This window comes from Durio zibethinus, chromosome 3 (genome assembly GCF_047325235.1).
Source record: "Durio zibethinus cultivar Kanyao isolate XHJ-2024 chromosome 3, ASM4732523v1, whole genome shotgun sequence".
In the NCBI taxonomy this organism is placed as follows: Eukaryota; Viridiplantae; Streptophyta; class Magnoliopsida; order Malvales; family Malvaceae; genus Durio; species Durio zibethinus.
Window position 1 is genome coordinate 10,540,774 of NC_143164.1, and position 16,347 is coordinate 10,557,120.

Sequence of the window (16,347 nt, forward strand, 5' to 3'; positions counted from 1 at the left end):
TAGCTTAAAATCTTGGGGACCAAGTTAGCTCAACCACCTTAGTAGTTTACCAACTAGCACCCAAGGGTTCTGATTTGTCATCCGCTGAGTGGACAATTAACGGCCAAGTTAGCTCGGTCATACAAGGTCAGCCGTAGTCCCCTACGCCAATCTCTGGCTATCTAGGCACAAAGTCTCCCAATAGTGCCATCCAGGTTTTCTTAAACTAAGTAGAACTCTTAACTTTTAAGCCTTTGTTTCACCTTATTCTCTTGCCTTTTTTAGATTGAACTCTGACCTAAGCGTCGGAGCATAAATGTCGAGACAACTCTTAACTTTTATTGTTCACTAATTTTTTTTCTTATGCTTTTAAAGTTTTACCCCTCGCGAATAGCACAACACAAACAATAACATTACAATAAAAAATTTATAAGTAAAATGCTTTTGTATACTCACCACTTTGTTTTTTTTTTTTTTTGCTTAAAACAAAATTAATTAATTTATTGAAAATGTCTGTAATTAAGTACTCGCTAGATGTTAGACAAAAGCAGGGTACTATCGCACTGATAAGAACCTTAGTGCCACTTTCCTTTTGGTGCCCCACTAATTAAGATAAAGAAAAAAAAAAGCTAAATGCTCAATTTGAAATTAAACGCTTGGATGGTTGCTCAATTCAGGACTAAACATTTCAATTTATATAAATATGGATAAAACGTTATTGACTTGTAACAATATAAGATATTTTTAAATAGAAATTTTGTTGTGAAAGACATGCACAGTAACAACGCATAAAAAGATTAAAAGCCAGTTGATCTAACACTTTAATACTGATTTGAATTTCTTCTTATTCTTGCAAAATGAGAAAAATGAAACATTTTTTAGCAAGAAAAAGCTGTAAAGCTTCAATCTTTTGAACTTTAATCTTTTTAACAAAAAAAAAAGAACAAAAAAAAAAAGGCCCAATCATTTACCTCTCTCTTGATCTTGTGCTTAAGATTGCAGGTTTCTTGAAGGAAGGATACCAATAGGCCTTGAAACCTCATACTATTGAACAAATTGTTATATATGTTATCATTGATGTAATGGACTATTTTTTTTTCTTATGCTTTTAAAGTTTTACCCCTCGCGAATAGCACAACACAAACAATAACATTACAATAAAAAATTTATAAGTAAAATGCTTTTGTATACTCACCACTTTGTTTTTTTTTTTTTTTTTTGCTTAAAACAAAATTAATTAATTTATTGAAAATGTCTGCAATTAAGTACTCGCTAGATGTTAGACAAAAGCAAGGTACTATCGCACTGATAAGAACCTTAGTGCCACTTTCCTTTTGGTGCCCCACTAATTAAGATAAAGAAAAAAAAAAGCTAAATGCTCAATTTGAAATTAAACGCTTGGATGGTTGCTCAATTCAGGACTAAACATTTCAATTTATATAAATATGGATAAAACGTTATTGACTTGTAACAATATAAGATTTTTTTAAATAGAAATTTTGTTGTGAAAGACATGCGCAGTAACAACGCGTAAAAAGATTAAAAGCCAGTTGATCTAACACTTTAATACTGATTTGAATTTCTTCTTATTCTTGCAAAATGAGAAAAATGAAACATTTTTTAGCAAGAAAAAGCTATAAAGCTTCAATCTTTTGAACTTTAATCTTTTTAACAAAAAAAAAAGAACAAAAAAAAAGGCCCAATCATTTACCTCTCTCTTGATCTTGTGCTTAAGGTTGCAGGTTTCTTGAAGGAAGGATACCAATAGGCCTTGAAACCTCATACTATTGAACAAATTGTTATATATGTTATCATTGATGTAATGGACTATTTTTTTTTTCTTATGCTTTTAAAGTTTTACCCCTCGCGAATAGCACAACACAAACAATAACATTACAATAAAAAATTTATAAGTAAAATGCTTTTGTATACTCACCACTTTGTTTTTTTTTTTTTTGCTTAAAACAAAATTAATTAATTTATTGAAAATGTTTGCAATTAAGTACTCGTTCGATGTTAGACAAAAGCAAGGTACTATTGCACTAATAAGAACCTTAGTGCCACTTTCCTTTTGGTGCCTCACTAATTAAGATAAAGAAAAAAAGAAGCTAAATGCTCAATTTGAAATTAAACGCTTGGATGGTTGCTCAATTCAGGACTAAACATTTCAATTTATATAAATATGGATAAAACGTTATTGACTTGTAACAATATAAGATTTTTTTAAATAGAAATTTTGTTGTGAAAGACATGCGTAGTAACAAAGCGTAAAAAGATTAAAAGCCAGTTGATCTAACACTTTAATACTGATTTGAATTTCTTCTTATTCTTGCAAAATGAGAAAAATGAAACATTTTTTAGCAAGAAAAAGCTGTAAAGCTTCAATCTTTTGAACTTTAATCTTTTGAACAAAAAAAAAGAACCAAAAAAAAAAAAGGCCCAATCATTTACCTCTCTCTTGATCTTGTGCTTAAGATTGCAGGTTTCTTGAAGGAAGGATACCAATAGGCCTTGGAACCTCATACTATTGAACAAATTGTTATATCTGTTATCATTGATGTAATGGATTAATTTGTTGCTGTGATTATGGTTGTTCCTATACATGGTGTGGTTACTATAAGTTTCCAAATTGGAAAAAAGCAAAAATATGAGGGAAGGTGGGAGTAAAAAAAGAGCTATTCATTAGTCGGTGTTGTAAGTTTTGAATCTTTGTCTTTGCTCCAACATGTTTTGAGGTTAGATTCACAATACCATTCTCTTTATCTCTCTTCTCATTTTGATTTCTTGACAAACGAAAGAAGAACAACTTGTCCTGTTCCTTTGTATATTTCTAGCAATCAAACATGCTACATTTTCTTTTAATAAATAGTAATATGATTGCTCTTCATAAAAATTACTTCAAGAATTTTTACCATAAAACAAAGACTTTTATCTCTATAAACCCATTTCACCATTTCTCTTATCAGTATGGTTTTTCTTCTTATTTTAATCCCTTTATCAATGACTAAGCCTAAACAAAGTTCTTTTGGCTTTACCCAGATTGACCCATTATTTATAGTCTCTTCCATTAAAATTTCACATCAATTTTGTTGCATTTCTTTCTTTTATTTTTACCCAATCAGACCCCATCTAGATCATTTAGAAGGAGAAACAATAACAAATTAAAAGCTAGTAGTAAACCTCTTCTTGATCAAGCTAAATTTCAAAAGGCTATTTTGCAACTCTTGCCTAGATTGAGTAGTGAAGAACCCAAAACAAAAAATGACCAGACAAGCAAAAAATGTATTAAAATAGCCTTAAATAGCAATGTAGAGGCTTCAATTGGATTTTTGCTAAATAATCGATTCTGTATATTTGCAGACTTTCAGTTTGGAAACCCTAAGTTCTCTTAGTTTCTAATAGAAAGAATAAAGAAAAAGAGAAATGAAATAAAAAAAAAGGCAAAAGACTTTCCATTTGTCATTCCACGTCATTTTTATATATAATGATTTTTTAACTTAATGACCTGTTTCATTCATAGTAATTTTTTTCTTAAAAAAAGTCATATATTGTTATAAGTCGATAGCGTTTAATTTTTATTTGTATAAATTAAAATGTTTAATCTTAATTGAGCAACCACCCAGATATTTAATCCCAAATTAAACTTTTAGCCAAATAATCATAATAATAATAAAAGACTCCAAACGAATTTAGGCAATACAACCATAAATTTAAAGATGAATTAAGCAGTTTATTTTCGAATTATAATTAAAACTCTTGATTTAATATTTAAATCTAAAATTTGTGTTAAAATTTTGAACTTTTCTTTGATTCATACATTTTGCATAAGAAATTAATACTATTAGTCAAATAAATAATGTGTCTAAATATAAGCAATAAAAACATCTCTAAGTGTTGTAATAGAAAACATCACATATAACTTATTTGACTAAAGTCGGAATTGAATTTGGTGTGGAAACTTTTAGGAAGAGAGCAAAATTCAAGTATATAATTATAAATTTTTAAATTTAAGTATCAAACGAATTTAATTATAATTTATATAGTAAATGTGCAGTACTAAATTAAGTTTAATTGGTACTTTATATTAACATAAAAAACTTCAATGTAAGTTTTAAATTTTTTATTTTTAGATCAAAATTAAATTTATAATTAATTTAAATTAAAATAATATTTTTTCCGAGTCAAAAATAATATATATATATATATATAACTTATAATGGAGTAAACGAATCTATACATGTACTTTTATGATGGGAATTAAAAAAGGAAGAGAAAAAAATCTTGATGGGGATACTTATTACTCATATTGGTTTCATGATCATCATAGTTCTACTCATTACTTTCCTTCGCCATATTGCAGAAGAAATAGCAGCCTTCCATTCAATTGGCCTTTAGAATGTTAATTACCGGAGTTTAAGTCCCAACTTACACTGGTTTAATGACAAGGGTGTGGAAATTCTTGAAAGCGGCAGCGGCACATTTCTACTCAAAAACCACTTGTTTGGCGGATTCGACATGCTACTCGCAAGCAATCCAGCTGATGTTCATCACGATACGCGCAAGCTTCTCTAAATATCCCAAAGCGGTGGGTAGGTTGCAGAGATTTCAAGTCTTTCGAGATTCGTTTCTCAATGCTGATTTCGAGGAATGGAATTATAATAGACCATTTGGTAAAGGGCTTTTAACTTATCACAGGTTCCACGAACTCATACCAAAGATTTTTGAAGATGGTATGCAGAAACAATTGATCCATTTTCTCGAGCATGCCTCCAAACAAGAGGTACCAGTGGCCTTGCAGGATTTGCTTGGAGGGCATTTCATTTACATATCTTGTAGAATGATTAGAGGGTGTGATCCGGACTCCATCCCCACCGGATCCCAAGACAAGCTATTTTCCAAGGCCATAGCTGATGCCTGTGAAGCTATAGTTTTTCGATTTTTTTTTTTTTTGCCACAAAGTGTTTGGAAGCTAGAAAAATGGCTAGGTGTTGGAAAAGAGAAGCGGTCAAGTGATGCTTCGATTACTCTAGATGATCGGGTTGCAGAATATATATCAGTAAAGCAAAAAGAACTGAATGGATTGAGCAAGGAAGACATGGATTTCAATGCATTGGAACTTCTTTCGAACAGAGATAAACTCGCTGGACCATTATCTGGATCTTATAACATTATCAGAGGTAACGTTTTAACCCTGATGTTCGCTGCTTACAACAATTCAAGCACAGTTCTTAATTGGTTCTTCTGGCTTCAGTCAAAGCATCCGGTTGTTGGAAAGAAAATTAGAGAAGAAATAAAACAATATTGTCCTGAAAATGGAGAAAGGAAATGGCTACAACTCGTTGCTAAAGAGTTGAATAAAATGGTTTATCTCCTTGCAGCTTTGTGTGAAACATTAAGACTGTACCCACGGGTTCCTTTCCAGTTAAAGACTCCTCTTCAAAACGACACCCTTCCCGAGTGGGCGTAAGGTGAATCAAAGAACGGTAATTGCGATCTCCATATATGCCCTGGGGAGGATGACATCATTCTGGAGAGAGTATTGCCATGAATTCAAGCCAGAGAGGTGGATTACCGATGATGTAGGAATTAAACATGAACCACCGCACAAGTTCTTTGCATTCCTCTCGGAGCCAAGAATTTGTCCAGGGAAAGATATGGCTTTTACGTTGACGAAGGCCACTGTATCAGCCTTCACAACTACGACGTTCAAGTAGTTGAAAATCACCAAATTATCAGCCCTAAACCAAGCGACAATCTTCACATGAATCGTGATCTAATGGTTTAAAGTTAAAAAGAGATCATGGGCTTGAGCAATATTCACTCAAAATTGTGGCTTTTTCGTTTACATTACTAGTGCTTGAATCAATGCGTAAAATGTTTTAAAATTACAAATCTATACAATAAATAAATAGTAGTCTCCCAAGAAAAGTCCATTTTGCCTTTCTAATCTTTTACAATTGCTTGACAATAGTCCAAAAAGACAACAACGCCCCTCTTATATTAAATGACAAAAATACCCTTCTTTTAAATGATAAATGGCTATAATGCCCTTTTTTTTTAAATAACAAAAATACCCCTTTTGTAAATATCAACTCACTATAGTACACATTATGTCTTAAATGACAAAAATACCTCTCTTATAAATGACAAATTACTATGATACCTCTCTTATAAATAACAAATTACTATGATACCTTTATGTCATAATTATGAAAATGCCCACATCTTATAATTGGCTCAAATTACAAAAATACTCCTCTTTTAAATGATAAACTACTATAATGCCTTTCCTTTCCTAAATGACAAAAATACCCCTTTTATAAATATCAAATCACTATAATGCCTTTTATGTCTTCAAATATGAAATTACTCCTTCTATACATAACAAATTATTATGATACCCTTATATCATAATTACAAAAACATCTCTTATCTTATAATTAGCTAAAATTACTAAAGTATCCCTCTTATAATTACAAAATATCCCTACTACCATGATTGACCAAAATTGCAATAATATCCTTCTATCATAATTACAAAAATGCCCTCATACAAAAATTGGTTAAAATAACTATAATACTCCTTATCATAACTACAAAAATGTCTTTATGATTGTTTCATAAAAAGTTGACATGTACTATTTTATTTAAAAATTACTATAATACCCCTTTTTAATTTAAGTATTAAATTTCCACATAATAATATAAAATTAATCACATATTAAATTACTAAAATACCTCCATCATCGTTTCATAGAAATTTGACACGTAAAATTTTATTTGAAAATTTTATAATACTTTTATTAAATTACATATATTAAATTTTAACATAATATAAAGTTAACTACGTATTAAATTACAAATCTCATTCAAATTATCAAAATACCCTTATGGGTTTTTGATTAAGAGTTGACACGTCTCTTAAATGGTTATACTATCTTTTTATCAAATTACAAAAATATCTCTCTTACCATAAATTTATTGAAATTACAATGATGCCCCTTTTACCATAATTTGACAAATTTATTATGATGCCTTTACTACCATAATTATGAAAATATCTCTCATACCATAATTTTTCAAAATTACTATGATAACCCTTCAACCATAATTACAAAAATACTCCTACATTAATTACAAAAATATCCCCAACAAAATTACATTAATACCCTTCTGATTATTTCATAATTTGTTGACATGTGGCATTTTATGTCACCCTTACCAAAATTACAAAAATGCCCATCTATATCTATTTAATTACATCATATAAATTATTGTAATGCCTTTTTTTCATAAATAGCCAAAACTACTATACTGCCACTATCATAATTTCAAAAATATCCCTCCTACCATAATTGATCAAAATTACTATAACCCCCTCATACAGTAATTGTTTAATATTATAATTGATCAAAATTACTATAATAACCTTTTACCATAATTACAAAAGTGCTCTTTCATTGCTTTTATAATTACATATTAAATTTTAACATCTATATAATAATATAAAGTAATTTTTTTGGAAATGACTATAATGCTCTTCTAATTACTTAATAATTGAACTACACATGTCCAAATTAACTATAATGGCCCTACTTCTATAATCAATTGAAATTACTATAATATCCTTCCTATTATAATTACTGAAATACCATTGTATCATAATTGGTCAAAGTTGCTATAATGCCCCTCTAGCCATAATTATGAAAATGTCCTCCTACTATTATTGGCCAAAATTACTATAACACCTATAGACACCTAATTTTGTTCGAAATAATCTAACATCATTAAACTGGAATCATTTTACGAAATGCCAAAATGGAGACCAAAATTGGTGGTTTAAAGTGACTGATTTTCTAGCTAGAAACAAAAGGACTCGAAACCAAAGAATTAGGCCCTAAATCGATAAAAAAGGAATTACTTAATGATAGGTTTAATTTATAGCCTAATTATGATCCATGGGTAGCCCATTCTAAAGGGCCCACTTAGAAGCTCAAAATAGGCTCAATTACCAAAAAAGGGCAAGCTTAAATTGGTCATTAAAAATGATCTAGAATCATGACCATTTGAAACCCGTAAGAAGGCCCACCTAAAAGCCTATGAAAAGTTATCAAAATTTTGGCCCGAATTGGTAATTTACCTTGGTCCAAAGAACATGAAGTAATGGGAGCTCAATATAACCCCAACATGGTCCATTCAATGGCCTGCAAGAAAGCACAAGTTGGCTAACCTTTTGACTAGCCTAAATATGGCTTTTATTGAGAAATGCGATTGGTTCTTCATAAAAAAATAAGAGCTTTTGCATGGGATTGAATTGCATGGAAGGAAAAAGCCCAAAACAAGCCAAGGAAGGCTTGTGTTACCTTCACACGAGCACAAAGGCGTGTGGTGTTAAGGGAACAATCAACTTAAAGCAAGCTGAAGCTGTAACAAAAAGAAGAAAAAATAAATGACAAGGTTAGTGGGGGTGGCTTAAGAGGACAATCCATAATGATAGTGAAAAAATTGGGAGATAGAGAAGAGCGGGGGGTTATTAGCTGCTATATAGGGATCGACTAGGAAGGGATTGAAAAAAAAGGGTTAGGAGTGGAAAAGAAAAAGAGGAAAAGAAAAAAAAAGTTTTAGAGAATAAATTGAAATGAAAAGTTTGGGTGGATTATACAAAAGAGAAAGAAAAAATGAGAGAAAAAAAAGAAAATAAATAAAAAAAAGATAAGAAAAGAAGCTTGAAAAAAAAAAGAAAAAGAGGAAAGGGTTTTTGAGTAATTAAAAAAAGATAAAAGCAAAGAAAGAAGCCTTTATCAAAAGAATGGGGTGACTTAGGAGAGGAAGAGGGAAAGGCATAACAAAACAAAAAAGAAAGGTGGAACCTTGCTAGCTAGAAACAAGGAAAGTTTCACCAAAAAGAAAAAGATGAATACTTGAAAAAGGTAATCATTTCATTCTTATATATGTCATATTCCCATGCAAAGTTGAAAGAGAACTTGTTTTTCTTCTAGGCTTAATAATCTTGAAATAAGCAAGAAACATAAAGAGAATTGAAAGTTTTGAATAACTCCAAGGATTTATTATTTTATCTCCTTCCTTTATACATTGTGAAAGCCAAAATAAATTTTTTAGACTGCTTTTCTTCCTCTTTGAAATTGTTATTATGTGTGGTCAAGTTGTAGAAACTTGAATTTTCTTATTCTATGCATATTTCTTTCCTTTCTCGCATGTGGTTTGTTTATAGGGATTTATATCGTACACTGATTCAAGTTGACTAGACCTTCTCGTAAGAAAACTATATAAAAAAATAAAATAAATTTTATTTGCATCTATTGGTCTAATATATTTGCTTCTTTTTATAACTTGACTGTTAAAAAGGTTCTAGGATTTCATCACAACTATACTTGAGTTTTTAGTAAAGGGGGCTTATTGTTCAAGAAATAAAAACTTAGGGAAGTCGTAGAGAACTTTCATGCTCACCATTTCTTTACTTCTGCTTGTATTCTGTTAGCTTCGTTAATGATGGTGCTTGCAACACTTAATGCGTTTGTAACCTTGTTTCATAAAAAAAAATGTTTCAAACATGGTGTGGTCTAAGGGACTACTTGTAAGGAATTTCGAATGATAGTTTTCTTTCTTCTTACTCAAGTGGTTTTCTTTCTTCTTACTCAAGCTGTAGGTCATTAATAGTTTAGGTTGTATACTAGTCATTTTGCATGTACAAGCTAGGCATCACATCTTTTATGCTTTCATGTTCTGCAATGAAAGATTTTAAAAAAAAAATAAAAAAGCGTAAGAACTAGAAACTAGAGGACCTAAAAAAAAATGTGATAAAATGAGCCTCCAAAACATGGATAATATGGCGTGTAGCTCTAGGGATTGTCAGAGCTCTATTTTTTTTTTTTTTTTTTACTTTAGATGAAAATAGAAAATTACAAAGTGGTAGCATTGGTTTCAAACTACGTGATAAGGAATCCCATGTGTTATTAGAGTTCTTTTTATATACAAAAGTTGCAATATATGATGAAAATCTGCTTGTTCTCCATAAGGCTGATTGTCATTCATAATTTTATGTTTCATGTAAATATAGGCACATTTCCTTTATATTGTTAAAGCTCAATTACAATTTAAATTTCATGTATATATATATATATATATCTTTTTATGGATGGATTTTTATGCCTATTGGAATTTTTTATGCAATCTACAATGTTGTGTTTCAATTTATTTTTTATGCTAAGAATTATGTCAAACACAATAATAGTAATATAATAATAAAAATTTTCGAGGATAAGATTTTAAAGAAGTTCGAGTAGTGATTTTTTAAAATCTCTAGGTAAGTGTATTTTTTTCAAAAATATTACCAAAGTAATGGAGTATTTACGAAAATATTCAATTCCAAAGAATTTCATTTATCTATTTTTCTAAAATTTTGATAAATATTAATAATAATGACTCTTTTGGTAGTGAAATTGACATAATTAATTATTTTCTCAAATTTTTAATAATAAAAATTAAATAATAATAAAGAATAAGATTAAAATTAGAATAAATAAGTTAAATAAGAACGAAAAAAGTAAGTGAAATTTCGAGGATAGAATTCTAAGAAAGTCCGAGTATAGATTCCTAAGCAATCCCTAGGTGAGAAAATTCTTCTAAAATACCTTTAAAGTATTGGGTATCTAAAAATATTTTCAACAAAAGATTTTATTTACTTTGTTCCTTTCAAAAAATTTTAATGATAATTGTGAAATGATTAAAGAGATTAAAAGAAAATTAAAACAAGTAACAAAAATTATAACATAAAGAAAATAAGTAATACAACATTTTTAGATGCATACTCTGATTTATTTTTTGCATTATATGATCTTAAATATAGATGAAATATCCGATGATAGGACTATGAGAAATCTGAGTAATAATTTTTGAGAACTCTTTAGGAGATAAAAGTCTTCTAAAAATTATCAAAGTATTGAAATATTTAGAAGTTTCTTTTTAATACGAAAAACCTCCATTATTTTCTTTAATTTGAGAAGTCTTTTAGATAAAAATATATTTTTTAAATAAATTTATGGATAACAATATTATTACATGTTTTGTTTTATATTAAAACAAATGAAAAATCTTTGAAGATAAGATTCAAAAGAAATCCGAGTAGTAATTCTTTTGAAATCTTTGGGTAAGAAAATTTATTTAAAATGCCGTCAATGTATTGGAGTATTTAGATTAATTATCGATAAATATTTTTGTGTGTTTTTAAATGGTATAGAAATTATTTTTAAAAAATATTATTTGTTTTTAAATTATACATTATTACTTTATAGGTTTTTTAGCATTAAGATTGGAAATAAATATGAGCCACCAAGGATAGGATTTTGGAAAATTTGGGTAACGATTTTCAAAGATTCCTTAGGTGAGATGATTGCTTTTAATATTGTCAGAGTATTAGAATATTTTTAGAAAATTTTTATTATGTAAGGTTCATATTTATTTTTCAAACATACTAAAAAAATTAAAAATATGTTTTTAAAGAAAATTAAGGAAATTAAATTTTAAATACCAAAATTAAGATAATTTTAGGCATAATTAAATGATAACATAGAATTAATAGGTACCATTTTAAACGGGCATCATGGGAGTGCTAATCTTTCCCCACGCATAGCCGATCCCGAACCTAAATTGTTTTCGCAAATCCAAAAATTATCTTTTTAATAAATTTTAATTAGTTTTAAAATTTTATTAAAAAGGTAAGTTTTAATAGATGGCCAATCACACCTAGCCAAAAAAGATTGGTGACGACTCCATCTTTTGATTTCAAATTCTTCTAGCAGTCCCAAAATCATTATGACAGCTTGGTGACTCCATTGGGGATATCATTTTTTTAGAGAGTCAGGCTAAAAATTAATTAGGTGTTATCCTTAATTTTGATTTAATGGTCATAATTGGTATTTAACATTAATTTTCTTGATTTTTATTTTGTTTTCAAAATAACAATAGTAATAAAAATTTACATGCATTTCATTTTAATTATGTCATTTGCTTATTATTTATTTTATGTATATGTTATTCTTAATAAATTATGGGGCATGTAGGATAAAGAATGTGATGTTATTTTCTCTCGGGCACACAATGACGCATTTCATATCATGCATGAGTTCTATACCCGGGCTCTGTCTATTTTAGGAGGGAGTAGAGTACCTATGCACTTATGAGATGAGAACCTCCGTAATGGCAAGTGAAATACTCCCACTCAAATTGAACCTTTGTCATTCGTAACTTATAATAGGTGAGGATCAGGGTGCCTTACCAGTCTTGTGTGAATGCCATTATGGAACAATTTAGGAACCTTTTAGACATACAAATCCTCACTCAACAAGTAGTGAGCCTTAATGGATCAACTTTAGGTAGAGCCATGCCAACCCTTTTTGTACAAAATTACCAAATTAGGGTACGAGAAACATTCCAATAAAATTTACATTTAGGTGTATGAATGGTGTAAATAAAACTAAATACTAAAAAAAAAGAGAAAAAAAAGAAAAGAAAGAAAAATATTCTTTTAATAAATTAACATATAGTTCGACTTAACTAGTGTTGATTCAAAATTTACATCTTCAAAAATTATTTTTCAAAAAAAAAAATATTTTCCCAAAAAAAAGAAAAGATTTTTTTTTTATTTTTTCAACTAACAAAAATACAAAAATAATTTTGTTTTTAAAAAGGGTTTTTCATTGTTGCTTTGACCGAATAAAAAGCAACGGAAGAAAAGCATAAAAAAAGAAAAAAATTTCTTGAAGTATTGGTAATCTTATGTGCTTGTTTTCCATAAAAAATGTTTTATTGAATTATTATTGTTTTTCTTCTATAAAAATAAAAGCAAAAATAAAAAAAATGTGAAAGAAAAACAAACAAGAAAAATGTTTTTTTAATTTATTTGTTTGACTAATAAAAAGCAAAAGCATGAAGAAAAAAGAGATTTTACCATTTTTATTTCAACCAAATTTTTTGAATTTCGAAACAAGTTGTTTTGTGTTTATTTTATGTTCCCATATTTAAAAAAAGTCTTGAAACGAATCACATTGTCTAGTGGGCCTTCAAAAATGAAAAAGAAAAAAAAAGAAAAAACATTAATTTATTCTTTTGCATTGCGTTTAAAAATCTTCCTTTACTAATTTTTCCAAGTTTTATATATTTTTTTGGTTTTGTTGCATACATCATATTTTTACATAAAGCTTTAGAGACATTCATTTTAAATAGTTTATCAGTAATATTTTCATGGAACTTTGAGAATCATGAATAGATCTTTCTATTAGCAAGTTATCTTGGGAAGTCAACGAATGGTTTAGAAATAAGCAGTAGGTAAAAAAAGAGAAAAATGAAAAAATGAAAAGAAGAAAAAAAAGAAAAAAGAAAAAATAGATAAAAAGACACATCTAATAAATTTTCTTTAGGGCATATTATTCGATTGGTTTAGTGTTTGTTCAAGATTTGCATTTGTAGGAATTTGTAAAAAAGAGAGTTGTGAATTTGAATTTTATCTTTTGTAGTTCATTTAATTCCTTCTGTGGTTATTTCCATCATGCTTTCCATTTGAAAATAAAAACATAGTACATGCATTCCATCTCATACCCAAATGTTAGTGTGAATTTCATTGGATTTGCATTGTACATGCATTGTATCCCATGCATAAAACATGTTAGTGCATCTCATATAAGTATGCTTTATCAATCATATGCATGCCTTTTGTTACTCATCTAGTATGTCATTGTATTTCATACATGCAGATTCATGAATGTTATGATTATATAAATATCATGATATGATTCATGTTAGTGCATCTCATATAAGTATGTTTTATCAATCATATGCATGTCTCTTGTTACTCATGTAGTATGTCATTGTACAAATAGCATTCTTACAAGCACACCATCTCATTGCATTCCTTACATATACATTCACATGATTTTTATTGAGCATTAATTTCATATAATTTATTTCATCACTCATATACTGGTTCATTACATACACTCAAAAAATGATATGATTCCCATTGTGCTTACATTATAGATACACTTCATTTCACGTAAATATGTCCTATTACTTAGTGAACATACGGGAAAAAAATATGATTCTTATCGAACTTTAATGGTGTATGCATTGTATTTTAGTGAGCTACGCCTCATACATTCACAAATTCATCATGGAAATAACATGCCATTCATGTATTCTCATAACATCCCATCATTCAATGAATACAAAACATTCCATATAGGTAAAAAAAAAAAAGGTCTTAAAATTTTTGCAAAAGAAAAATCATGACGGAAGAAACTTTGATAAAGCCTAATTTTTTCAAATTACTCTTCTTTTCATATGAATTTGGCAAGAGCCTCAAAAGGTTGAATATAGGAAAAGACTAACCATCTCGAAGTGAATAACTCCAAGATGAAAGATAACATTGAGGACATGAAAAACATGGTTGATGATCACAGATGATATTTGGCCTTTCTAGCTTTATACTAATTCTTGAAAGTAGATTGTTGTTTCTAAAAAAAGAGGGACTTTTAATTTTTGAATTTTTGTAAATAATAGCATATTTATTTGTAAATATTGTTTTTTATATTTTCTAACTCTTAAGTGATGTAAGTTCAAAAAAAAAAATTAATTAGCAATTGTTTGAGAATAAAGTCTTATATAAGTGGTTTTCGAGATCTTAACAAAAAAGCAAAAATTTTGGAAAAAGTAGGCCTTTTTAAAAGGAAAAAAACATTTTTAAATGACAAAAATCTCAAAGTAATTGGTGATTACTATTAAAAAATAATCCTTTAAGCGCATTAACTTCAATTTGCGAACCTTGACATCATTTGATATATTGAAATAATAATTTTTTCTCGAGTAATGAACAAAAGGAGGTCAATTTTGAAATTTTCATTTTGAAAATTAGGTAAGATACTACTTTAATTTTTTAATTGGTAATTCAATACGTGTCAAATTTTGCCAATATGATTGAACCATCCAAATTCTTTCAATGACCGTAGACATAAAAAATGCCTAAACTTTCTTTCTCAAATAGCCCTTGTTTTATGTGTTAAAACACATTGACAATAAGAAGTAAAATTTCTTTTCACCTAAAAGCAATTTGTTTAATGCATGAATACTTTTTCCTCTCATTTTACTAGAAACGCCAAATAATTTGGAATCAAAATGAGCCTTTTTATGAATTGTATGATCAAATTTGAGACATCCCATACTACTTGATTTTCACCATCATAAAAACTTTGAGTGGAAAACAAGATGGGATATCAATCACAAAAAAACAAGTGGTGGTTATAACACAAAAAAAAACAAAAAAAAACATTTTATCTCTTTCTTCAAATAATATGCTCTTCTAACTAAGTGATCATGTTTGAAATGATGAATGACCATTTTTCTCTATCTTTTACTTGTCGAAAAAATTATCCACTTACTACCAATTTGACCCTATTAAATTTATTGTTTTCAAAATGAACCCTCGCCAATGATCATTTTTTACATTAAAGGGCAAAATAAAGATATTTTCAAAAGCCCAACTTCAAGAAAAGTGTCTAATATTGAGAACATCTAACATATACCTCAAAGATGAGAGTCTGAGGTAAAAAGTGAATGAGGCTTTAGTTGGAATCCCAAGAATTTAAAAAAGTAGATTACTAAAAATGAAATCAAATGGTTCAAAAAAAAAAGAAAAAAAAAGCAAAGAAAGAAAGACATGTACCTTGAAAATGAAAGTTTGGGGTAAAAGGTGAATGAAGCTTCTAGAAAATAGAATTCAAGAAAGTTGATTATTAAAAATGAAGTCCAATATTCAAAAAAAAAAAAAATGAGAAAAGCAAGGAAAGAAAGAAATGCACCTAAAAAATGAATGTTTAAGGCAAAAAGTGAATGAAGCTTCAGGAAAATAGAATTCAAGAAAGTTGATTGTTAAAGATAAAATCATATATTCCAAAAAAAGGGGGAAAAGTAAAGAAAGAAAGCAAGCATATCAGAATGAGAGTTTGGGGCAAAAAATGAATAAAGCTTCAAGAAAATAGAATTGAAGAAAGTATAATGCTAAAATTAAAGTCAAATATTTCTAAAAAAATAAAATAACAAGAAAAAGAAACAAAGCAAAGAAAGAAAGGCATGCTCCTTAGATATGAAAGTTTGAGGTAAAAGGTAAATAAGGCTTCAATTAGAATCCCAAGTAAAAAAGGAGATAGAATTCATGAAAAAAGAATGCTAAAGTTGAAGTCTAATGTTTTAAAAAAAAAATTAGCAACAAAAGAAAGATTCATGGCTTTTTGTCTAGACAATACTCCATAAGATCCTTAGCCTAATTACCTTGAATAATATTTTTTGAGCCTACTTATCT

General features: G+C 28.6%; 1 protein-coding gene across 1 annotated transcript; it reads left to right on the forward strand.

Moving 5' to 3' along the window:
• Positions 1 to 4,417: 4,417 nt before the first annotated feature.
• On the forward strand, positions 4,418 to 5,446 carry LOC111302026 (alkane hydroxylase MAH1-like). The gene has a single exon (XM_089757811.1). It carries the CDS (start codon positions 4,418 to 4,420, stop codon positions 5,444 to 5,446), a length of 1,029 nt encoding a protein of 342 aa, XP_089613937.1.
• The last annotated feature ends 10,901 nt before the right edge of the window (positions 5,447 to 16,347 follow it).

Bases quoted from the DNA above. Each gene is read 5' to 3' on its own strand.
- LOC111302026 (XM_089757811.1), top strand. From the start codon at position 4,418: ATGACAAGGGTGTGGAAATTCTTGAAAGCGGCAGCGGCACATTTCTAC.